The following is a 27268-nucleotide window of genomic DNA, read 5'->3' as shown; positions in this document are numbered from 1 at the left end:
TGATTTTAGACCTAACTAAGGATTAAGGGGCAAGTATTAATGGCATGCCTGGGAAATCTGGAAGTGGCTACCGTGAGTGGCCAACCAGTTTTACCAGGCAGGGACATCCATGTGCCATATAAGTCATGGTGAAGGAGAGAGGCCTGTTCAGTGGGCAATGACTCAGCTCAGTCAGCAGGAGGTGTGTTGGCAGTGGGGAGGCAAAGTGCCTAAACAGACCGTGAGTGTCTCACTTACATGGGATGCCCATGGCAGGGAAAGAGCCTGGGAGTTTTCCATTAACAGTAATTAGAGAAGGACGTGAGGCCAGGCTTATTGTCCACATTTACCTGAAACATACAACAGCGTTCCTTTTGTTGTTTTTAAGCTAAGCCATGAAAGTTTTCAAATGTAATTGCATAGTTTTACAAAATAGTTCCATAACTTTTACAATTTTCTCTGTATCATTGAGGGATGAGACAGTGTCCAAAATCCAACAGGTAGTGGTGGTAGCTGCAGTTTTGATGAATGCAATTCACACAGACAAGATTCAGAACTCTGGCTCTGCAAGATCTCTGTGCGACCTTGGGCAAGCTTGTTAATACTTCTGTTTGAACAGAGCGGTAAGCACACCGTCAGCCGTTAAGAGGCACCTGGGCTGGGTCCAGATGGTTGTGCTGGGTTCACCTTGTGAAGTGTCATGTGGGAAAAATGAAATCACCTACAATGTCCAATAAGGTACAACTGTGTAGCAATTGGCAGTTGCTATGTTTGTAAGCTCTTCTTAAAGCACGAGAAGGCCAGCATCTGAAGAGAAAGCTGTCCTGCGAATGCTCTGGGGAGGGCTGGTCTGGTCTGAAACACTGACCCCCCGCTCACCAGGTATCAAAGGCTTGTTAAATGAACCCCAGGCTACTGGCCTTGATACCCAGCCAAAATATGTGTCCCCACAGCTTCACGCACAATTCAGCCCTGTTTTGCACGCCTCCCAATAGACTATGTGTTTGTTTTTCCTCCCTGGCTTTGCTCAATCTTGGATTATGTTCTAGGTAAGGGGCCTGGCTGGCTCCCAGGCTTTATTCACATCCCGTATGTGGCAGCAACTCCACTCACAAGCTCACCCAGCCTGGGACCCATCACTAGACTCTCATTGTCAGCTTTGTGCAACTGCAGACACCAAAAGGGCAAGTGCCCTACAATGAATATAAAGACCCAGAGAGCCTGGATACAGATGATATAGGGCACAAAACACAGTGACACAGAGAAGATCACTCAACAGCACCAAGCTGGGAAGGTAAGGATGAAGACAGACATTTTTTTCTTTTTCTTTTTTTTGAGACATTTTTCTTGAACTATTAAGCTTATATCTTATACCAACAATTTAGTTGATTTCATAGTTTGTGCCTTACCATTCTCAACAAATCCTTTCTGTTGTCTTACTGGAGCTGAATGAGATGAACACTTCAGACAGCATTTCAGATAAGTACTTGGACGAGGCAGGCTCTGGATGACCAAGACAGCCCAGAACGATTGTGTTTACCAACATGGCAGCCATATGCAGTATGGCACCCAGACGAGACCTCTTCCTGTGACCATTGGCCACACTGGGGTAACCCGAGTGGGGATGGCAGGGACATTGGCAGAGGGGACATTCAGTTCTGCAGATAACTCATTTTCCTGCTTGGATTCCTATTCTATCTGCTTTATTAAAAACTGTGTTCATCCCCAAAATTATACAATGAAAATATTATGAAAGATTTGCTAAAACTCCATGATCTTACCACCTTAACAACTATTTTGACTGTTTGGAGCTCATTCCCAGACTTTTGGCATGTGCATATATCTTCTATGTAGTTGTACACACGGTGCACTTACTTCATTCATGTATCCTAGCTCCCATTTAACATATTGTAACATTTTCTATGTTTCTGTCAGGACCGGCTTCATGAAGTCCCACCAGATCCTACACTCAGAAGGGCCACACACCAGGTGTAATGCTCTGTTGTCACCCTCATGAAGTTCTTAATAATTTTGAACACGGTGTCCAACATTTTCATTTGGCCTGCAAATCATGTAGCTGGTTTCTATTTTATTTTGTTTTTGTGACTATATTATTTCATAATTTATTCTGTGCTCATTTAAGCTGTATTGAATACAGATAGTGTTACAAAAATGTCTGTAGAGTTTTGTGTTGTTAAATTATTCAGGATGCATTCTAGATGCAGGTTTTATGGATCACAGTGTATACATTTTTGTGTCTCACGTTACCATATCCTAATGTGATATCTATATTTCACCATCCATATTGTTTATAAAAAAATTATACATCCTGCTTCTTTTTAAGATTACTCAACTTTAGGCCTCTTGAAGAGAGATCTGCCCTTGTCCTTCTTGTTACCCAGCCTGGGGTAAAGGATGTGTGGTAAAGAATGGGTGAGACCAGATACCAGTGTGTTTGTTCCTTACAGAGAAGGAGGGGGCAATCACAGAGACCTGGGAGTAAATCACTCTGGACAGTGACTTTTTCACCTAATGCAGGAATAATACCCTGAAGGGCTACCTTTGTGAAGATTAAGAAAAGCATTAGAGTAACCAACATAGCACCTGGAATGCAAAATAGGTACTAGTTTCTATTCTTTCTGAAAAATCAACTTCCTCTACTTATTTGTTTTGGTACCCAAAGGTCAAAGAGTTTTCAGTCCCCTTCCCCTTTTCCTTGTCTTTTCCAAACTTACACAGATACACATCACAACAATTGGCCTGTCTACTCTTATTTCGTATTATTTATAGTTTGTACTTTGTTATACTTTCTGATTTTACTCTTTTTCCAAAACCTCTATATCTATTTAAATGACAAGGCTCCTTATTCATAATTTATTTAAATAGGTGTTTAAATAAAAATTTATGGTTATGTATCTACATAAAACCTACCCAAAGTAAGCCCAGTGATAGTGAAATGGAAAGTGAAATATGTATCAGAATACGAAAGAAATCAATGTACGGAATCAGTAGCCAATCTTATTATAATTGAGCAATAAACACATGTGTACATAGAATCTCCATTGCTCACAAGAAAGAGTCCTTCTTCTAGCAGACAGTCATTGTATTAAATTTTCAAAAAAATGTTGCCACATGAGTGAGGATATTGCCCACTTTGTTTATCCCAGTGTCCCGTTCACAGGAAGTATTCAATAAACGTGGAATAAATGAATATTGGACTTTATGCTGCTGACATTGAATACCACAGAAAACCAGCAATATTATAATACTTTCCTGCTAATATTTATGGAAGAGCTGAGCCAGGTGCTGTGCAAAACGCCTTATGTGTGTAGGCTCGTTTATTCCACACAATAAGGTATTATCATCCCCATTTTACATTCGAGGCATAAAGACAACAAGTTGTGTTTCCAGGGCCCACAGTGGTTAAGTGGGAGGCCAGGGCTGGCCACAGTTGGCACATTCTCTTACCCGTTCTGTCATATTGCCCCCCACTGCGGCACAGAGCCCCTTACGTAAAGAGTGGGACTCACACCTTCACACAGTCCTTCCTCGTACCCTTCAAATCCTGAGCAACACCTGGAATGCTCATCTAAAAATGAATGTGGTTATTCTTACCCCTACTCGTGGGAATGTCAACTGGTGACTTCTTTCTGGAGGGCAGTTTGGCAACTCTTATGTAAGATGCTTAAAAAATGTCCATCCTCTTTGGTCCAGTATTAACTTCAAGGAATGTAACATAAGGAAATTATCCTAGATGCATGAAAAAATTATAGGTGTAATTGGATATATCTGAAATATCCAACAATAGGGAAACTGATTTTTAAAAAGTATGATACAACTGAGATGGAATATATATCTTTTCTTTTAAAAGGACACTTAAATACACAGAGAAATGTTCACAGTGTTTTGTTATGTGGGAGAAAATGTAGTCTTAAATGAGCATATCATGGCTCTAATTAGCAAAATACACACTTCTGGTGGAATATTAAACCAATTAGTGGGTGTAACTTCTGGTTATTCTGGAACATTGCAGTACCAGCACTTTAAGTGGATAGAGTCCTTAGACAGTACATAGTAGAGTTTAAAACCTATGACCCAACAATTCCACTCCATATCACCTGCCAGAGAAAAATAGTCATATGGACATAAAGAGGCAAGCACAGTTTTATTTTTCAATAATATTTACAAATTGGAAATCACCTTAAAATCTATGAAAGGAGTTGTTGAATACACTGATGTCTCCTAACTATGGAATACTACGCAATAGTTAGAAAGAATATGGTTCTGGCATGGATATATAAGAATATTTACTGACAGATTGTTAGGTGAAAAAAGCATTTTGCAAGAAGGAAGGTATAATTCATGTTCTTTTGAAGATTTAGTACAATATGTTGCTATGTTTGTATGAGCATGAAGTATTGAAAAGATCTAGATTTATTTTAGGAGACATGTTGTATGATAATGTCTGCTTATTTTGTGATGAGAAATGGAAGATGTGCTGGTGATAAAGGAAGGTTTGTTTTAGCTGTAGTATTTAAATAATCTAGAAGAAAAATGAAATGACATGCTACTTGTGTAATTAAAAATAAACTTATCTTTAGAGTATAAAAAAAAGAAATATGTAAAAATTTTAAGACTGGCTGTCTTTGTATTTGATTTTTTTCTTTGATGATATTCACCCTAGTCTCATTAAGAATTGTAGCTCTAATTCTAAAATTCTATGTTCGATAATCTTTGCATATGATAAGTGTCCAGTAAATAATTTTTGATGGATATTTTTCTCTGTCTAAAATAGCACCTCTCCAATGCCATTACTATATTCTTACTCTGCTTAACTTTCTTTGAAACATTTATTTTACCATTTGGCATATGAGTTGTGATCAAACAATACGGTGAATGTTCAAATAAAAATAATGATTACAGTAAAAGACACATTGCCATTAATGCCTATCAAAATACTCCCCCTCTTTTTGAACACACTTAGTCCATTGTTCTTGCCACTTTCTGAAGCAGTTCTGGAAGTCCTTTCGTGAGTTTCTTTAGTTGCGCTGTCGTGGCTGCCTCCATGTCCTGAATCGATTGTAACATTTACCTTTCATGGTCATTTTGACTTTGGGGAAGAGCCAGAAGTCGCACGTTGCCAGTTCCAGTGAATAAGGTAGATGAGGACACACCATAATGTTTTTACTTGACAGAAATTGCCGTGTACCAGAAGGGATGTGTGACACGGAGCATGGTAATGATGGAGGATGACTGACAGCACCCTTTAAAATACACCTTCTTTCAACCATAGCTCACACCTGACTGACTGCACCGAACAAGTTGAAACTTGTCACACACTGTTACTAAGGTTCCACTTGCTGCTATTGAAGATCCCTGCCTTTCTGTTGGATGGCACTCGGCAGCAGCATTCACCATATTGTTTGATCACAATGGGAAGGCTCTATGTCATACATCGCTTTTGGTACAGCAATTTCTGTCAAATAAAAACATTACAGTGTGTCCTCATCCGCCGTATTCACCGGATCTGGCATCGTATCACTTGTGGCTCTTCCCCAAAGTCAAAATGACCATGAAAGGTAAACGTTGTAAATGGATTCAGGACGTCAAGGTGGCCACGACAGTGCAACTAAAGACACAAAAGAGGACTTCCAGAACTGCTTCACAAAGAGTGATGGGATAAGTGTGTTTGAAGCAAGGAGGAATATTTTGAGGGGAATTAATGGGAATGTGTCTTTTACTGTAATAAACTTTTAAAAAAATTTAAACATTCACTGTATTTTTTTGTATATGTTTGCTTGTGTATATTTGGCCGCCCCACTTGAATGGAAGCTTCACATGGTGGAACTCCAGCTTGGTGGTTTACTGCAGCACAGAAGATGCACAGTAAATAAATAAATAAATAAATAAATAGTTGTTGATTGCACACATATGCCTAGGAAATAATCTGGAATGATTTACACCCACTGAAATACCAACAGTGTTTTACTGAGTGGCAGTATTATGGTTGATCTTTGCATATTTTAAATGAACTATTTTTCAAGTGGTTTTTTTTGTTTTTGTTTTTTTAATGTGGGAACTGGGAAGCTCATTTGAAACAACTCTGTGATATAGACCTGTTTTGTGGCCTCAGGGAAGTTAAGATTATTGGCAATAATATTTCTCTTCTGGTGAATTGATGATCCTGGAAATTGGTGTGCAATTTATTTTATTTTATTTTTTAATTTTTTTATCTTTTTAAAATTTATTTATTTATTTTTTTAGGTGTTGGGTGGCTTCATGCATCATCTGAAAAATCAATCGCAATTTTGCCTACACTGTATCATGTGGCAGAATTGGGTAGGTACGCTATAATTAAGATGAGCAAAGTTTGCAATCTTCCATTGTAATATCATTATATTGTGAAGGAAGGACAAAAGGAACATGATTTGGGCTTTGTACAGAAATCTAGTTACAAGGAAGCTGTGTAGTGATAGTCTTTGTCTATATGTCTATGTGACTATGCCTTGGAAGGCCCGGTTATTCCAGAACATCGCAGTACTATCAAAATACAGGGAATGTTAAGTCAGAATTGAACTCCAGGACTGACTTCTTAGAAAACAGTTCAGCAAACCAATGGCAAGTCTGTAAATAGCAGCGAAGACAAAAAAAACCTTTTCCTCTAACCTCCTAGGTTCTGCAGCTGGGTGGAAATTAAACTGACAAAAGACAGATTAACAAGTGAAAAGCCTACAAATTTTAGTAATGTGTGCAAAGTGCACACATTACCCCTTTGAGTTATTACTACTTACTCAATAAATCTATCATCAATAAATCAACAAACAACAAGTGTTGGCGAAGATGTGGAGAAAAGGGAACCCTCAAGCACTGTTGGTGGGATTGCAAATCGGTGCAGCCACTTACTCACAATAATGAGTAAGTAGTAGTAACTTAAAGGGGTAATCAGAACTTGGGGCTTATATAAAACCTTAACAAAGAACCCCAAGTTTGTAGAGATGTGACAAGACGAAGGAGAAAGGATTTAGGCTTTTAGGGTGGCAAACTTTGGGAAAGTAACTATATGGGTAAACGAACAGGAGAAAAGGGTTGTTTTAGCAACATTTCCGTGTAGATTCCTCTGGACCAATAAGAGTCCAGAGTCCTCTCCCATAATTAAGAGGAGGATAAAGAGCTTTTCTATGTCTGATGTTTCTCAACGGTTTTCAGTTCAAAACAATCCACGTGCCAACGTGGAATATTTTAGGGTGGCATATTCTGGTCCCCTGTATAACACAGTGAGGCATGAGAACAAAATTGTTCTGAGGAAAAATTGGCTCTTCCCCAAGTCCCCTCTTTTCAGGTAACACTGGCCACACATCTATGTGCTTTCCCTGGGCTAGAAGCTGTGGGAGATTTAAAAGAAATCTACAATTTCTTGGTGCCTTTCCCATGCCAGTCTAGTTGTACCGAGGAGCCACAATGCTTACGAGGTCATGCTTCTTCTCTTCGTTGTTACCCGACGCCATTCATATTTTCATAACTCAGGGTCTATGCATCCTTCTTAGGGATCATTTTGCTGCTGTTGTTAGAAATGTAACTGGGGAGTTTCTGAAAGTCCTGAGCTGAGATTACAGACGTAGTTTCTAAGGGCAAGTGTCTTGTCCCCACCTCTAAAATTATATTCCTCAAATTGGAAAGTGTCCTAAAGCAAGAAAAGTAATAACCTCTAAATAAAAAATACAAAACTAATACCCTCTATAATTTGAACACCTATTATATGCCAAGCACTGTGTACTCCATATTGTAAGGTAGTATTCCCATTTTACAGATGAAAAAACTGAAGGCCAATAAGCATTGACAACTTGCCTATACATTTACTGGTTTGTAGGGATTGAGTTCATGTCTGTCCTACTAAACTGACAAAAGCAGTTATTGAGATGGAGAGGGTACTGGCATTTTACACAGGTGAGGTAACAGAATCTGTGACAAAGATATGAAAGCTAAGACTCAAGAATTATGAGTGGGTCCATCAACAAAACAAAAAGACATCCTACTGAATGGGAGAAGATATTCACCAATGATACATCTGATAAGGGGTTAATATCCAAAATTTATTAAAAAAAACCAAAAACTCATACAACTCAAAACCAAAAAAACACACAAAAAAACACACAAAAACCTAAAAAACAAAACAAAACAAACCCAATTCAATTTAAAAAATGGGCAGAGTACCTGAATAGATACTTTTCTCCAAAGAGGATATACAGATGGCCAATCAACATCACTAATCATCAGAGAAATTCAAGTAAAAACCACAATGAGATACCACCTCACACCTGTCAGAATGGCTATCATCAATAAATCAACAAACAACAAGTGTTGGCGAAGATGTGGAGAAAAGGGAACCCTCATGCACTGTTGGTGGGATTGCAAATCGGTGCAGCCACTATGGAAAACAGGATGGAGGTTCCTCAAAAAATGTAAAATAGAACTACCTTACGACCCAGCAATTCCACTTCCAAAGAAATCCAAAACACTAATTTGAAAAAAATACATGTACCCCTATATTTACTGCAGCACTAGTCACAATAGCCAAGATGTTGAAACAACTGAAATGTCCATCAATAGATGACTGGATAAAGAAATTATGGTATATTTATACAATGGCGTATTACTCTGCCATAAAAAAGATGAAATCTTACCATTTGCAACAACATGGATGGACCTAGGATGCTAAGTGAAATAAGTCAGACTGAGAAAGACAAATACCATATGATCTCACTTATATGTGAAATCTAAAGAACAGAATAAACAAGCAAGCAAAACAGAAATAGACTCAGAGATATAGAGAAAAAAACTGATGGCTGCTAAATGGGAGGGGGTGGGGGTTGGGTGAGAAAGGGAAGTGATTAGGAAGTACAAATTGGTGGTCACAAAATAGTCACAGGGATATGAAATACAATATGGGAAATATAATCAATAATATTGTAAAGACTATGTTAGATGGGCACTGGACTTATCCTGGTGATCACTTCTTTAGGTATATAAATGTTGGATAACTATGGTGTACACCTGAAACTAATATAATATTGTAAGTTAGCTATATTTTAATAAAAATATTTTAAAAAGAATTATAAGTGGTTGCTGAGATTGAGCTGACATCTCTGAGGTTGAATAGCGACCATTTCTGAGTTGATGAAAATCTGACACTCATACAGCTTTGTGGAAGAGGACCACGAAGGCCATGTGGTCTCCAGGCCACATGGGAAAAGAGGTTAGGCCACATTACAAGAGTGGGTCACAGTGAGAGCAACAGCTGGGAGTCATCTACAAGAAGAAGCCAGAGGGCTGGTGGTGCCAGCTCTTTAAAAGTCCTCTGGTTAAACCTTCATGGTTCTACGTAAGGGTGGCACTCGATAACACACCATTTTCTAGGGTCAGCTTTAGGTGAGGTAAAGATTGGTTGACCTCTATCCTACGTACATCAACAGTCAATCTTTGACCTGACTTTGGAAGATTCATGATTCACTATTATCCAGAAACTGAAGTCTAAATCTTTTGATAGTAACATTCAAATACCATAAATGGTACCATGAATTTATCTGATTTCATATGGCTTATTGAGTACGCTAGTGTATCTGGACAGTGGTGGGGTCAAGGGCTTGGGCTGTACATGAAACCACCTTCAGAATGCAAGTGAAGCCACATAGAAACACATGCAAATTACTGTGACAGTAAAAAGGCATTCATGTGCAATGTTCATAGAAGCATTGAAACTTTAAACTCCGCATTACTAGGCTATTTCTGCATAGCCCATATATTACTTTTATGCAGTGGGAATAGGTGGGCAAAAAGATATAACCTGTCTGAAAACAATATATATCAACCCGAAAATTGAACAATACGGAACTGGTTGAATAAATTATGGTATAACTGTAAGAAAGGTTATCTTGCAGATATTAAAGAGTGTGTTTTCAAACAACGAAAATATTCTTAGGATAATATGAAGTAGGAAAACCAGATACAAAACTGACAATTACATTCATGAATACGTTGCAATGATGTTGCTCACATTTTTTGATATCAGAGGGATTATTCATTATGAATTTGTACCAACTGGACAAACAGTTAACAAAGTTTACTATTTAGAAGTGCTGAAAAGGCTGCATGAACAAATTAGACGACCTGAACTTTTTGCCAACAATCCATGGCTCTTGCATCATGACAATACACCAGCTCACATGACACTGTCTGTGAGAGAATTTTTAGCTAATAAACAAATAACTGTATTGGAACACCCTCCCTCCTCACCTGATCTGGCCCCAATGACTCCTTTCTTTACCCGAAGATAAAGAAAATATTGAAAGGAAGACATTTTGATGCTATTCAGGACATCAAGGGTAATATGACGACCGCTCTGATGGCCATTCCAGAAAAAGAGTTCCAAAATTGCTTTGAAGGGTGGACTAGGTGCTGGACTTGGTGCATAGCTTCCCAAGGGGAGTACTTTGAAGGTGACTGTAGTGATATTCAGCAAATGAGGTAAGTAGGACTTTATCTATGATGAGTTCGCGTCTGTAATTGTCAGATCTCAGAAGAAGAGTTGTTTCAGTAGAATTATGGGTTATAGTTCTCATATTTTCTAAAATAACATTGCCTTTCTAATTAGCATAAAATAATAACTGTCGATTAAGAAAAATATCTAGGTTTTATCATTTAATTGTGAAAACATCATCAAGCGAGTGACAGCACAAGGCCATGGGCCTCCATACAAGTAGTTGCACCACGTGGATGTAGCTGACTGGCTAAGCCCGTGAACCTAGGGAACTTGTGGTCCCTAGGAGGCAGGGAGCAGTGTGAAGGGCCCCCTTTGATGAAAACAGAAAGTATTTAAGAGACAACAAAGAAGCAAGTGGAGTCATCCAGGCCGGAGGTAGAGAAAGCTGGCCTCTGGGTGGTGGCAATACTGACACAGAAGGAGAGGGAGAAGTTAGAGGTGGAGGTGGGGACCGTGAAGAGGAGGCCAGAGCGTGCAGCGGGCCACAACAAGGAGGTCTCTGGCCTGGACGGCACAGCTCCTTAGTCACTCTGCAACCGTCTCTTTGTCATGCAAATATGTCTTCTTGGTACCAGAGCTGAATGTGACTCAGCACTGTGTCACATTCCAAAGGATCCCACGCCCAGCTACAGAAGCATAGAGGAGAAACAGGAATGTTTTTACTAAAGGTTTTTTTTTTCTTTTTCTTTTTTTTTTTTTTTTTGATGAGGGTACTGGAGACAGAATTACTTCGCACAACCTGCAACGTGACTTCCTAAAAATTCACCTTCTAAATTACTTTCCCCAAAGTCTCGCCATCATAGAAACACTTCAAGTCTCTCGCCTCTCCCTGACCCTCTTCAACCTTCCCAGTGCCTCTCTGTTGGGGAGGTTTCACTCTCCTGAAAGTTCCTGGCTCCTGGAGATTTTTCTAGCTCGGTTGGCCCTCCTACGCGTAAGTAGAAGGATCTAGCTTTTCTCTAGGCTTCTGCTACTTGCATCTCAACACTTTTATGCTCAGCAAAACAAAATGGTCTTCTTGGGGAGCCCCTTTCCTTGGAAGGTGGTGGTTGGGATGTAAGTACTTATAACTGAGAACTTTTACCCCTATAGGCCTCTGAGAGTTCAAAGTTATGAGTAGATGACCATGCTGGGTGAACAACCGCAGAAGATTCCCCTTTCAGTCCCCAGCACCTCTTTGAGTGCCAGCGCTCAGTAGATGTGTGCTTAATTACCTTGATGACAACTTAGGGGTGCTGTGAGAATTAAAGTAGCATCTGGAGGAGACAGGCTCACTTTCATAGATGCATGCCACCAAGGGCCAGACTGCTGGTGGCCCACACAGCACTATGCTGACAGTCAGATAAAAGGGCTCCTCAAGACACGATTTCTCTCTGATAAAAACTTGTTATATAGTAATTTGTTACAACAAGACATTTCCCTATTGTCTCCTAGGAAATTTCTATATATATACGTAATTTGTGTATATATATCTGAAACTATGAGTCTAGGATGGGAAGAAAATGGCATTGGATTTGGTATCTTAAGTGACCGCCCTGCATAGGGCCACTGCAGAGAAGCAGGTGGCTCTGCTTCTGAGGTGATTGATTACATCTGGGGCTGGCTTCCGTCTTCTCCAGGAGAGATCAGTTTAGCTTTTTTAGGTCTGGAGTTTGCTGAGCTGAGTTAGGTATTTTTCTCAGAGGTGAAGGAACTGGGAGCTTCAACGTTCCAGTAATTCCAGATAAGCCTCAATTTTAGATTTGTATTGATGACGTAGGCAGTTTTACTAAGGAGACTATAATGAGGAAGATGGTGTACTGAAGGGGAGTAAAGGAGGCTGTTTAAAAAACAGGCTCCCTTGGTATTTCACATCCCCATTTGTAGGAAGCAAGACAATAGAGTTCTATTTGATTTATTACAATATTTTTTATCATTAAATTGACAGTAACAGTGAAAAGTTAAAACACCTCACAGCTATATAGCATTTCGCAGTTTATGAAAGCATGTTGAGTGGATGCCTGTTTTAGAAGCTTTGGAACATCATACCCAAATCCAAATAAAATACAAAAGTGCTTTGTAACCTATAACCTGCAATGCAAACATTATGTATTATTGTATTTTACCAGCAAGTGTGTAGCTGATGTTTTTGAATTTAATTTTGGCAAATGATCAGGTTTCCAGGCTGGGCATTGCCTGGTCACAACTCTTCATTTTCCACGAGGTAAATGAGATCCAAGAGTGACTTGTCTAAGGTCATGAGGCCAGTGTTTAATAGAGCCAGCCATGCCTAACTTCTAAAATTAATCTTTGCCACTGAGGAGAATAGAAAATTCATTTACTGTTATCTTGCATCTTCAGTGAGCAACCATGCTGCATTTTGCAGCATTATTGAAACTAAGGTTGATGATAGTCCTATCTCTTTAAAAAGAAAAAAAAAAAAAAGTCCGCTGGGGGTTGGGGGTGGGGGGGCTGCTGACTGCGGCATCTCATCCAGTCAGTCTGGACCCAGTGCAGCTGCGGTGGCAGTCACGCTGGAACCTGCTGATGTGACAAAGGAAAACAAAGGCGCGGGGACACGATGCTGACCGCTATCAGTAAGTCTTTGAGGATCCAGATAGATAACAAATGAGAAGGGAAAATGAAGGAGCTTAGAAATAAGCCGGCGCCACAATTTGATCACTCATTCAGTCCTCTGCAAATTGGGCTGGAACCAGGTCAGTCAGTCATTGCAGTTTTTTTGTGGAGACCGTTGGCCGCTTTCCTAAGGTCCAGCTTTGTTAGAGGATAGTCTTCTTTAACGTGTTGTGCAGCTGTGAGTAATGGGTGCTTTTTAAAATTGGGGCTGGCAGGCTGGGGATTGCGGGTGAGGTGCCAGCTACAGAGTTACTAGAGATCCACGCTGGTCAAGATGCTCAGACAAGCCGGCTTTGTCATTTTAATTCCCACCCAGGATTGCAGTGCTTGCTCACACTGGGCCTACTGCTGTAATCCAATGTGGGGTCAAGAGTTCTGTTGAACAAGAGTGGGAGATCCTCAAAGTAGCTTCTAGTTTAATTTACAGTAATTGTCCTCATTTTAAACAGCATGCCTTTAAATGATTCCACACGTCATAGTTACCTTATATAATAATATTTGAAAAATCTGCTTTTACTTAAAAGCATTTTACTTAGTTATTTAATTGTATTGTAATAAGGGATCATTAAATTCTTAGAAAGAGTATGGCAGTTTTAACAACACAAATCTCTTGCTGTTTTTTATGTCCTTAAAACAAAGTTGATACCTCACTGAAGAGTGCTAGATTCATTTCTAACATGCCAATTGTTTTGGCTTTAATTTTATCCTCTCTGTGGAATGAAAGCCTGTTCCGGTTATGTAAAAGGCACAAAGCAGGTTAATTCTGTGGTTGCCCAGCACAGCTGCTGGGAAGTTATACTGAAGGGGAGTTCTTTATTTCTCCACCAATGCAGATAAAAGTAATTGCCACTTCATCCCATCTTGTTTGTTACGTGAAAAGTAAATTTTCCGCATTGTTTTGTTAAGCTACTCATTAATAATCATATACATACTAGGTTAATGCAAGTTCAGTATGTCCCAGTGGTTTTTCTTATGACTAACCAGCTTTCCCTCCCTAATCTTGCATGGAAGTCTTACTTCATGCTGTGGATAAATGACAGCCAGTTCCTTTTCCCTTTTCCTCTGTGGCCATCCATCCCTTTCATCCCTTCTTTACCTTTCCTAGCTTTTTGGGCTGGCCAATTTCCCCCTTTTCTGGCTAGATCCAGGCTCCTTCAGTCTCCCTTTCAAACAAACCTAACCCAATTTTCCAAATTCCCATATTTTCCTTGTAACTCAGTTGGTTTGTAAGATCTTTCCCACGATTAATACGGTATTTTGTTTTCTTCACATACTAGGAAGAAAAGCCCGATTACAACTTTTTAAGACCGGGGTTAGCTTACCTCAGAAGCATGGCATTGTTGCCTTATGCTGGATTTGCTCTCAGAAACCTTAGGTTCAAATCTGCCATAACCTAGCTTAGCAGCCACTGAAAATTCATTTAACTTCTGTAAGCCCCAGTGCCTTTCTGTGTTAGAGATGATGGCAGCCACTGTTCACACAATTGTCATAGAGTTGGAATGAGGTAATATATGTGAAAGGACAGTGCTGGGTACAGGGTAGCTATTTAGCAGGTGTTTTGTCCTTTTCCTATTCAGCCCACCCATCGATCTATCTACTCATCCATGGGGAAGCACGCTGACGTGGTTTCTCATGCCGTTCCTCTAAAGGAATGAATTTTGAAATGATCATTTGACCAAATAATCAGCTCCAACCAAGCACAAAACATATATTCAGTCCTTGCTCAGGATGTCTTCCCTATAAAAGTACGGTTGATAACTCCATGCTGCCTTGGGAGTGTCCTGTTGGAGGAGGGAAAGCCAGCTCCCTTTGCACAGCCCCTGGGGAATCCTGTCTGATGGCAGCAGGGATGCTGTTGTTGACCGTCCTGCTGTGAGCTCAAGTGAGGACCGCTACATGTGATTGATGCAAAGGGCGCCCAATCGGAAATCAGAACAATTCCCATGGCTCCTCTGATTTTGGACAACTTGGGTGGCAATTTGCTCTAGTATTGCTGATCCAGTTACTATTATAGTTTCTGCCTTATATGCCTTTCTCCTCTCCCCTTGCTACCGTTGCTTAAACGCTACACTCAGCACATTGTGTCAGATTTAAAAGTCTAGGATGGAGCTGTTCCACTTGTACTTAAAGGGGAACATCATGGAGTTGGAAGAAGCCCTGGATTGGAAACAGAGGGAGGTGGCTCTAGCTGTGCCTTTGCTTTTTGTGCTAACTGGAAAGTCATTTAACCTCATCTCTAGGATAAGAGGTATGGAGTAGATAATTCTAAATTTCCTTCAAGTTCTGGATACATGATCCATATAGTTCTCTGTGGAGTAGACTCAGTTTAGAACAATTATTCGATCAAAAATGTGTTGTCTGTTTTCATTCTCACAATAGCTGTATGAAACAGGCAATCCCATTTTGCAGATTATAAAATGTAAGATTGCAAGAGAGTAGAACCCCAACTATTTTTTTATTTGTATAAAAAGAGGGTTGACTGGATGATATCTAAGTTTGCTTTTCTTGCTGAACATCAGCGAATCCTCAGGTTGCAAACCCTGTGCTCTGCTCCCCACACGACCGAGTCACCGCTCATCATCTCCGTTTTGAACGGAGAAATCTGTCCCACTTACAGCAACTTCACATCCAGACAAACATTCGTTTTATATATTCTGCTCTGGATGATACGAGTCTGTTGTCTAGTCCAGAAAAATATGGGCTCTGCAGTCCATGTATCCTTTTCACGTGTTCTGAAACTACAACATTTTAAAATAAGTCAAAGCCACTCTAGTATCGTTATGGGTGATCACTTCAACTTCGTAGATTTCTTTCTTTTGTTAAAGTACTAAGTGTTAGAGAGGAGCACATATTTGAATTTTTAGGTATCGGGAATTTCAGCACAATTTTACGTAGTAGTAGATGTTCAGCTTTTCTTGTGTTTTTAATTCAATGATAAATTTAACCATTAAAAAATCCTATTAGGGTTATCAGATAAAATACAGGAAATATTGAATAAGATATACATATGCGTATAACAAAAGAGCTGTTTTGTTATTTATTTGAAATTCGAACTTAGCTAAGCATAGTTTTATTTACTAAACCTGGCAACCCTATATAAACAGAAGCTTAATTGATGAATTAAATAATACTTTGAGTTTATGAATATTAATTTGTTAGGTTTTTAAGCTTAAAACATAAATCATATCCAATCTTTACCAATTTTCCATAATATGCCAAATAGCTCACTAGTTTTATTTATTAATGTTTTTGTTTATTGCATTTTAAGTTAAGTGACTATCCTCAGAAATTCTCATCCTGAAGAACATAGTATTATGTCCACCTCACCTTCATATTTCCTGAAGACCCTGCTACTGAATGAAAAAGAAAGCAAAAATCCAAATTTCTAATATATTTTCATTTAGAGCCAGATAAACTTGGTTTTAAAAATTGGCTCTACATCATGCTAGCTCTGATACTTCACCTCCCAGAACTTGAATTTCCTCCTTAAATGGGACTGATAATGGGTTAATCATCCCACAGCAGTGCTCAGAGGCAGGTAAGGAAAGGGTCTGGCATGGCTTTACATGGCGGGCTCCCCAAGGAAATGTTGGGTTTTAAGTGAATGAAAGAATACTCTTTCTCCCTTCAAAAAGCTAGATAATAATAATAGTAGTCAGATAATATCAAATGAGATATATTTTAATCACATAATCCATTTTTAATATATAATTTTTAAAAAGATGTATTGGGATGGAATTCACATACCATCCATTCCGCCCCTGTGGTATATATTATTTTCATGTAAAATTTTATCTTTGAAGATAAATCGAACTTTTAAAGGCAAACCTAAGACTGAGGAGCTTCTAGACCAGTGCTAGCCACCTCCCCACCCCTGCTTCCCATAATTCTCTCTGCTGATTGACAGGCTGTGAGCTGAGGCTAGATCAACTCAATGTAAGATCTGCTATAAAAGTATATGTGTATTTTTATTACCTGGAAATTGGCCAAAGTAACTAAATTATTCACTCTTTATTGAACTTTCTGCATTCATGGTCCTGAAAGTGGCCGAGTAGCAGATTCAAAGATGAATAAGACGTCCTTGAGGAACTTTAGTAGACCAGGAAGATTTGTATAACACAGAAGCCATTTGGAACACTGAAGAAATAAGTTACATATTTTCCTTATCAAATTTGAAATACACTATCTTTTCTATTGTACATTTTACATGGAAATATTTAATTGCACACACACACACATCCCTTTAGCTTTACCTTTGGTGCTCTATAAAGTGCATTTATGTACATATTCAGTTCCAACGATGTATATTTGAGGTCAAATAATGGCTGTAGTGACCATTGGTACGTTCTACAACAGATTGTACCAATCCAGTTCTGTCATTAATGACATCGCAATTCTTGCTATGTCTTACCTTTTGGTTATTGATTTAGAGGGTGAATTAATCTGACTTGTTCATTTTGCAAAGATACCATTTTAAACTCCTTGCTGACTCATGTTTTGTTCTGACATCAAAAAGGGCATGGTGATTATTCTGAGGGTAATTCCAGTGGAGGCTTTCTGTGGGCTTGGAGGATATCTGTATGTGGCTTCTTGTTTTTGTAATGTTAGGTACTTTCAAGGGTAAATTTTCACCACATCACAGAGGATTTAGCTGTGAACTTGTTTGGTCACACATGATAAAAAGCCACATTGATTTTTAATTCCCACATTTAGATGGATGTATATCCCATTCTCAGGAGATCTCCAAAGGCAGTTCTGGCTCTCCTCTTTGCTATAAATGGGTTAAGAGACTGTTTCTAAAATAACTAAAGCTATTGTGATAGGTAAAGCTACACAGGTAGCTTTCAATGCAGCACTAACAACAGTGAAAGCAGAAGGGGTCCCCCCACTCCCCGATGGGCTTGTTTCGTCCAGGACATGCCTCCCCTACTCCATTAAGATGGGTTTTTTTCTAGTTCTAAGTCTGCACAAAGGATGAGGTTCTGAAACTTAACAGACGCCCTTGCACAAAGAGAAAGGACATCATACTGAAGAGGATTGAATACTAAGGTTAGCTCCTGATTGTATTTTTAATCTCATCCCTGTAAGAAAGATCTTTCTTTTCATTCTCTCGGGTGACAGCCAGGAGTCTGTGGACTAGTTCCTAGGAAGTTTGCTTTGCCCTCCTTCCTCTGGTCAAGTCCATCTTCTTACACCTTAGGAACCCCTTCATCTTCCCGTGCGCTTCTCCCTGCCTACATCTACCAATGGGCGGCTTTGGGTTAAGGGCACATCAGCAGTTATTTATACAATGGTCATGATTTAATGATGCCCTGAGTCTCAGGGCTGTTCCTGTTTCAAGTACTATAACTCAAAGAAATGTTCACCTCAGTGAGTAAGTGAAGCTGCCATGTTTCTTTCCTACTCTTTAATTGAGATCATATATAGTGCCAAATCCACCGACTATGGGAAATGACCAGGAGGCGAAAATAGGATATTTTCGCCAGGAGGGTGAAGAGGTCACTGAATGGACACACTGTGCTTCTATTAGCCATGGGCAGCGACTTCAGGTTTTAGAGCCAAATGAATGGTTCCACAGCTGGTGACGATGGCTGTCCAAGCCCCGTTCCCTGATGGCAATTACAGAGCATCCATTGTTTGGGCCCATGATGCATGAGAGGAGGACATGAATCCGTGATGGGAGAATATCACGAACACATTTCATGTCACTTCATGTCTTCAAGAATATCACGTGAGCAAAAAGAGTGCCTCCAATATTTACAAAAACCACCTGCAAACCTTTTAGACAGAGTTGAATTCAGTCTTTGTGAGGATCCTGTACGTGGATAGGGCAGGTTAGTCCTGTTTTACGGACAAGGAATGTTGGGCACAGAGAGCTTATGTGATTCTCACGTCGTGGTCTCCATCATGCCACACCACCCCCCAAATGGTATGGTGTGGAGGCAGCTTTCTTCTCCCTTGGGGAAGGAGTGGAGAGAGGAAGAAACAATATGTGAGTGCCTGCATTGTGTCAGGCACTCAATAGCAGGGAATAAGGGAAGAGCTGGGAGCCAGAGGATCTGGGCTTACGGCCCAGTACCCGGTGTGGGATATTGCTTGACTTTGCTGAACACCAATTTCCTTATCTGTGAAACAGAATTAATAATTTCCTACCAAATCACCAGGCAGTTATGAGCCTGAGGTAACATAATATCTATGAAATCACTTTAGCAAATTAAAATAGCATATCTCTACAAAAAATAGTCTTACTATGCTGCATTTTGATTTTATGCTCAATTACATTTCAATTGTATGTAAAATTGAGGATATACTAATATTTTTGGCCATGTTAATGAACTACATAAACATGAAATTATTGTGAAGCAGGAAAAAATAGCAGGTTTATTATATCATGATTAATTTGATTGTCTTATTCAGGAACTGTCTTAAATTTATTAGCAATGGATAGTTTCGAATGCTTGCATTTCTTATTTTTAAATTGTATTAGACTGCTCTTCAATCATATTAGATGCAATAAAAAAGTCTACTAGCTTTTATCCTCCATGCAATGTCATTGTTAAAGATTTATAAAAGTAAATATGTGATATATTGAAGCATTCAAAAATTGATGCATTATCAGATGAGGATTATATACAAGAGGAACATCAAACATATAAGTATAAAAATCCTATATAATGTTAATCACACAATCAGTAAGGAACAAAAGCATTTCTGTGGTTTAAAATAAAAATGAAATAGAACTAAATATATATTTAATGACAAGCAGAGATATTCTTTGCATATATGCTCATATATCTGCATATGCAGAATTTTTAATTATGGTACATCAGAAAATGGATATTTGTTGAATTGAATATGGGTGTGTGTGTGTGTGTGTGTGTGTGTGTGTGTGTGTGTAAGAAATCTCGAATTGGAAATTTTTATATTTCTATTGCCTATATTGTAAATCTGGGATTAGTACACAGTAATCATGAGAATAAATAAAACAATATATAATAAATGCTTTGGAACTGTTCATGTGTTCTACACATTTCAATACTATTATATGAAAAATGGTCTGATTTATCAGAGAAACTCCCTAAACTATGGGCTTAGAGCTTGTATTGGAGCTGCGTCACTTCCTCGGTGTGACCTTGCAGTGACATACTGTGTTTCCCCTAAAATAAGACCTAGCCGGACCGTTAGCTCTAACGCATCTTTTGGAGCAAAAATTAATATAAGACCCAGTATTGTATTGTATTGTATTGTATTGTATTGTATTGTATTGTATTGTATTGTATTGTATTGTATTGTATTGTATTATATAAGACTGGGTCTCATTTTATAGTAAAATATGACTAGGTCTTATATTAACTTTTGCTCCAAAAGACGCATTAGAGCTGATGGTCCGGCTAGGTCTTATTTTTGGGAAAACATGGTAGTACCCCAAGAGGCACTCTGATGGGGTGCACACTCTCCCTCCTATGCTGTGACTGCAGAGGTAGAGTTTTCAAAGACTGACTTGTTTGTGGCACCACTGTAGACTGGCCCTGGGAATTTTGGTCACCTTGTGCCCTTTTCTATGACCTAAGAGCCTGAGAGTTTTCTTTAACCTCTGTAAACATCAGTCTCTTAACCTGTAAAATAAAGATATCTGGTCTACCTCTTTATAAAGTTGTCTTGACAGTCACATGAGACAATGTATACAATTGTAAAGGACTACACAAACATAGGTACTATTATTTAAATACCACATGTAGAATTTCATATTCATTAAGGTTTACCAGTTTACATTAAGGTTTACATGGTTTGCCAGTACCATGTGGATCTTTGGAAGACTAAGGAATACTTTGGAAAGCATGGGGAATAAGTTCTCATGGAGTGTTTCACAAGGCGTGGGACGCACGACCTGATGGCAGTGAGAGGGTGGTTGGTGTTCAGGGAAGAAGTAGGTGCTACTCAGGTAGGCACCAAAAAAATGAAATTATGCAGTGAGGAGAGAACCCTTTTGCCAATCCGTTCACTGTTTGTCTCTCTTCCCTTTCCCTTCCCCTCCCTTCTTTTCTTTCTGAAAAAAAAAAAAAAAAAAAAAAAAAAAAAAACTTCATTATGTAGGCTCTATTCAAAATAAAACTTATTACTGAAATATTTTACATTTTTTTATACAAAATCTGGAATGGTTTTGTATTTACATCTTGATTCCGATTAGCCTCATTTCAAGTACTCATGGGGCTACTTGGAGAAAGAAACTATTTCAGAGATGTCATCCTATAGTCTCCATTAAGGTATAAAACTATTTGCAATATTATCCCATGTATGAGACACAATTTATAATACAAATTTAATTTTTGTTATTGTTAAATGAAAATATTACAGGTACAAAAGAGTATATACAAATTAGAGTCTTTTGCCCACTTTTCTTTTACGTTGTTTCTTGTTTTATTTTCAAGAGTTCTCTATATATTCTAGACACAAAACCTTTGTCAATTACATGTGTGGCAAATTCATTGTTCTGATTTATCTGGCTTGCTTTTGGTGACCAAAAGTTCTATTTTAATGTAGTTTGAATGTGACCATCTTTTCTTTTATGGTTAGTGCTTTCTGTTTGTTGTTTTAGGAATTCTTCTCTACCCTCAGGTCATAAAGATATTGTGTTATATTTCTTTCTGAAAACTTTAAGGTTTAATTTTCTTACTATGCCCTTAATCACCTAGAGTTGGTATTTGTGCACAGTGTGAGGTACAGATAAATTTTTGTTTCTATGTGATAACCATTTGTCCCAGTGATATTTTTTGTATGGTACAGGTTTCCCCAGTGAACTCTACAAATACCTCTGTCATTGCAATAATGCATGGATCTGTTTCTAAGCTCTTTACTCTATTGTTTCTACATGAAAGCCACACTAACTTTGTTATTAGAGTTTGATATTAAGGTTTGTAAGGAAAGTAAGTTTTTTTTCCCTTATGCTTCCGAAGGACTGTCTTTATTCATGTCCCTTTGTTCTTCCAAAAAACTTTTAGAATCAACTTGTCAAGATTCATGTTTTAGATGAATTTGTTTATTTATTTATTTGGTTGTTGGATTTGGGTTGGAATTCCTTTGAATTAAAAGATCAGTTTGAGGACAGTTGACATTTCAATGATATTGAGCCTTCCTGCCCATCATGTACGTATGTCCATTTTTCTTTTTAAGGGATTTTTGCATGTCTTTTGTCAAAGTTTATAGATTTTCTAAATTTTTTATAGAAGTTCTTTTGTTATAATTATTTCAAGATAACTTATTTTTCCTTACTATTATAAATGGCTATCTTTTCAAAAAATACAGAGGGTGCCAAAAAAATGTATACACATTTTAAGAACGAAAAACTGTATTAAAATTGTAATACTCAATATATACTGATAACAAAAGATGAGTACACACGTTTGACTTGTGCAATTACAAGAGGTGCTCAAAGTGTCCAGACACTTCTGATTATGGTGAATTACTGCTTGAGCAATGTTGACCAAAGTGTCCACTTGTATACAGTTTTTTGGCAGTCCCGTATTTTAAAATACTTGGTTTTAAAAATTCTTGCTGGTACGTAGAAATACAATTGAATTTATATCAATAATCTCGATAAGCTCTATGATTATGCTAATTTCTCTAAATTTTGTTGGAATATTCCATCTGTGAATACTGATAGTTTTGTTTCCCCTCTCCCTCCCCCGCTCTTCCTTGTTCCTCTGTTCCTTTTTCTGTCGTGTACTGGCTAGCAACTCTGGTAAAATGTGAATAGAAATGGAAACAGAAAAGACTATCCATGTCGCTGTTAAGCATGAGGTTTGCCTTTAGATTGCCCTTTAAAGAAGTTCTCATCTACTTCTTGTTTATTAAAAGGTTTTTCTTTCCTTTGTTTTTTTTTCCTTTTTTTTTTAATCATTAATAGACATTAGATTTTTATCCTCTGATAAATCCAATCAATGTGGTCATCAGGTAGTCTCTTTTTTATACATTGCTGGATTCAACTTGCATTAATATGTAATCGGAATTTCTGCATCTATGTTTATGAATGAGATTAGCAAGTAAGTGTCCTTTTTTGTATTGTTCCAATCTGGTTTAGATAACCTAGTTTGGGAATATCACCAGCCCCATGAATCTATTTGGACACATTGCCTGTTTTTCTGTTCTCTGGTAGAATTTGTAAGATATTAGAGTTATCTGTTTAGTGACTATTTGGTAGAGCTCACCAATAAAATCATTTAGTTTAATGTTTTCTCCATAGAGGGATTTTAGATATCAGTGATTGAATTTATTTATTAGGATTGACTTATTTCTTGGATTAATTTTGTTATTTTATATTTTTTTCAGGAATTTGTCCATTTTCAAATTTTTCAAATTCATTACTTTCAAGTTCTTATAATAGTCTCTTATCTTTTTAATTTCTGATGCATTCCAGTTTTCATTCCAACATTGGTTTTTTTGTTGTTGTTTGTGTGTGTGTGTGACTTCTTTGTTTTTATCTTGTTCAGCCTTGCCACAGGTTGGCCAATATTATTAGTCTTCTTAAGGACTAACATTTGATTTTGCTAATATTTCCCTTGTATCTTTGTTTCTAGTTCATTAATTCTGCTGCCGTCTTTATTTCCTGTTGTCTTTGGGTTTATCCCCATTACCTTTTTTGCTAAGTTCTTGAAATGGACACTTAAAGTTCAACCTTTCCTCTTTCTGAATGAAATCACTAAAGGCTATAAATGTTCCCATAAATTTAGTAATCCACATATAAAAATGTGTTTTAATTTTTCAGTTACAGTCTACATTCAATATTATGTTAGTTTCAGGTGTATAGTACAGTTACTCTTCCCCATTTTTAATTAAGAGTGAGCAAGTCAAAAACTTAGTGTTTTTTGTGGGCACTTGTATCCAACCAAAATTTAAAAAGATTCCATTTGTGTTCATTTTTATATTTATTTTTAGACTTGGCATCTATTTGTGGCACATGATACTGGGTTTCCATTTATGGTGTGGATGGAAAGTTTCCTTTTATAATACATTAAATAGAGAGCAATTTTAAGGAAAATATTAAGTAAGTAATCAAGCAGGGATACACAAATAGGCCAAAGAACCCCAAAGTGGTCTGTTGTATCTCAAATATGATAAAGATTAAGGGGGTGACTATCAGTGACTAGTTTGGGAAACTGATGATATTCCAGGCACCAACCTGTCTTCTCTCATCCACAGGCAAGATGATCTCATTGACATATGCAATTGTTCAGTCAAAGGGGGTACTTTCTGAATAATCAGAGCATAAGATAGGTCTTGGGGAGATGAACATACACAATATTCCAGTGTCCAAAAAAGGAATAACAGTTTTTGAAATTCTAAATTGTGAGTTAGATGTTAATTGTAAAAGTGATATAAAATGAAAGATTGGATTATTGGAAAGAGAGAGAGGGAGTTCAAGAGCTATTAAACAAGGACATAGCAGTGATTCCATCAAGAACATGTCAATGACATGTTAATGGACTTCTCCTTTTAACAAAATTATTAGACTGGCAGCTCAGGGGAGGTCAGGAAAAAGACTACATTGTGGCTTTCATAATTCATTGGGCAAAGTCACGTATCCTACTAGAAATCATAAAAATAAATGTGCTTGATAATAGTACATTTATAAGGGCTCAGAGTTATTTAGGGAAAGCTATTCGAAGACTGTGTTTGTAGCGAAGATATCATTGTCCATCTGGAGGAAAGTTATAATAATTTGCCCCAGGGCTCTACGCTGTTTAGCATTTTTATAAACACACCAGGTGATATAAAGCTAATTAATATTTCAGATTACAGGATATATATCTTTAAAGATATTCATAAATTAGAATCAGAGGTTAAGCATGAATGTGCACTATTTCACCTTAGATCAATACTTCTATTTCCCTCGAATGTTCCCATAGACGCAGAACATCATGAACAAATAATTCCAGATTTCCCTTGGAGTCTCATATTTTATCACCAACACTCATGCAAAACTGCAAACATTCATATTTTATGGTCATATTTAGAATGACAGTTTATTGGCAAGCACTTTTTTTTATTTAGAATACATATTTGGATTAATTCCTATTCTCAGAATTGTAGATGAGTTAAAAATATATACTTGTCTAGAATCACAGCATTTTAGAAGTGTTAATAACTTAAAACACCTATTCCAATCCCTTTTTTTTACAGATAAAGAAATTGATCCTAGTCCTCTACTGTATTATAACTAACCTCTCTTAATCTAAACATTTCAAATTGAAGAGACCAATTTTTAAAATCTATTACACAATAGCTTCCATCCTCTTGCTAATATAAGTCCTTAATTTAATTTTGATTCTTAATTTTAATTTTAAATCTAGAATTTCTTCAATTCTTGACATGTGACAATCAAAATTTCATGATATATATTTTATATGAAATAACAAAAAGTTTGGATTGGTTCATTTCAGTTACTCTCCCTCATGATGCATAGTAATATTTTTATTATAGCAAGTACCTGAGGAAGTGTTTACGAGGAAGAGTTTCCAGTGAGTTTTGAGTTCTTTTCCTGGGTTTTAGTGAACACATCCAAGAAGCTATAGTGTTATAAGTTCCATTTAGATTATTATCTCTGTATTACTTTGTCCGCAACGAAACATTGTTGGATAACAGAAACAGAATAAGAAGTCCAGGGCTGGTTTTCCAGTTTCCAACCTGTCACTTCCTAGGCTAGTGAACTTAAAACAGTTACTTACCTTCCTGCATCCAAGTTTCTTTAACATATTAGCAATTCTACCTTTCCTGTTCTGTCTCCCTCAAAGAACCATTAAATGTGATAATACCTAAGAGTGCACCTTGAAAATTATCAAGTATTTATAATTATGATAGTTGCATAAATGGGTAGAAAATTCAATCTCATGTGTCCCTCTGGTTTATCATTGTGGTAAAAGTTTGTCATTTTTTTCCTAGTTTATTTCTTAAAATGTTGACTGTTGCAGGCACCAACAAGTTGTTGAGAATATTACTTGAAAAATTAAGACTTTAAGTAGACACATTTCCTCTTCTTTTTCTAACATAGATGTTTCACTTTCAAACATGAGTTACATTATATGTAAATTCATAAGTTTGGATTTAAGGGTACTGTTCCTGAAAAAAGGCACATTGTGTGAAGCATATATTTCTACATAGAAGCCAATGAAAAGAAATGCGTAGGGAATGAGAACATGAAACTAAATTAAGTAGTATGTTTTTTGTTTATAGACACTGCCATGTCTAGTTCCACATGTGCGTTTGTTGGTTGTGAGACAAGGGATAAATGCCATGCCATCTGGTAGGGCTGTGGTGTAACCAGCAGTTTATAATTAGAAAGTCACTGGAACTGAGAACCATGGTTGTCCTCCACAAGGAGTTACGTTTTAAGAGCAATTACTTCGAGTACTTTTCCCTACTCCTTCCTTTACCCTTCCTTGATTTTTCTTTCAGGATCACAGAAGTAATGCCAAGATGCAGGTGTCACCAGAACAAGAAGAAAGTCACTGACCTCCGAGGACTTTCCATCTGCTGAAATGAGGGTGAGAAACACCCACCCTAAGAACGGCTACACCATTTTACCCCATCACCTTCAAAAAGAGATACGGGAAATTCTCAGGTGAAAATAGCTTATTTTTTGTTTTGGAGAAAACCCCAAAATCATTAGCTGATCAATACTTTTTTATGTTAAGAACTTCTGTGTGTTGTTGGATCACATCTGTATGTTGTTGGAGGCATAACCCAAGGAGGCAACCCCTTTCAGAGACTGGTGAGTCATATTTCAAGGAACGCAAACACAAAATGTGACAATGCTTTTGGACATCGGATGATGAATGGACACTGAGGAGAAAGCAGGCTTTTCACTGGCCGGGCAGAGCTGAACTTGGAGTACACGTTTAAAGGAAACACAAACCAAAAACACACAGAAGAAAGAAAAATATTTTCATGGTTTTCACAGACAAATATTCCAGGGGAAGTGATAATGGAGACCAAGGATAATCGGTAAATGAGTTAATGTTTTAAATTACAACAGTTTGCATTGAGATTTTAATGCTTGTGGGGTTTTCTCAAATGAGACATAGGATGGCAAAAACAAATGAAAGGTATCTAGAGGTAAAAGTGAATCAACTATAGATACTT

At 37.7% G+C, this 27268-nt stretch overlaps 1 protein-coding gene across 3 annotated transcripts in view; it reads left to right on the top strand.

Moving 5' to 3' along the window:
- The first annotated feature begins 12959 nt into the window (after positions 1–12959).
- SACS (sacsin molecular chaperone) overlaps positions 12960–27268 on the top strand; it is an 83834-nt gene continuing 69525 nt past the window's right edge. For 2 of the 3 annotated variants that reach the window (XM_019736497.2, XM_019736495.2), the window contains exons 1-2: positions 12960–13092; positions 26582–27130. In XM_019736497.2, coding sequence (XP_019592056.2) covers positions 27111–27130 — 20 coding nt within the window. In that variant the 5' untranslated portion in view covers positions 12960–13092; positions 26582–27110. Of the gene's footprint in view, positions 13213–26581; positions 27131–27268 lie in introns of all 3 variants that reach the window. The other variant, XM_074330035.1, reaches the window with a different exon arrangement.

Source organism: Rhinolophus sinicus, linkage group LG04 (assembly GCF_036562045.2).
Source record: "Rhinolophus sinicus isolate RSC01 linkage group LG04, ASM3656204v1, whole genome shotgun sequence".
In the NCBI taxonomy this organism is placed as follows: Eukaryota; Metazoa; Chordata; class Mammalia; order Chiroptera; family Rhinolophidae; genus Rhinolophus; species Rhinolophus sinicus.
Note: the sequence above shows the minus strand (reverse complement) of the source record. Positions and strands in the feature narration are given on the sequence as shown.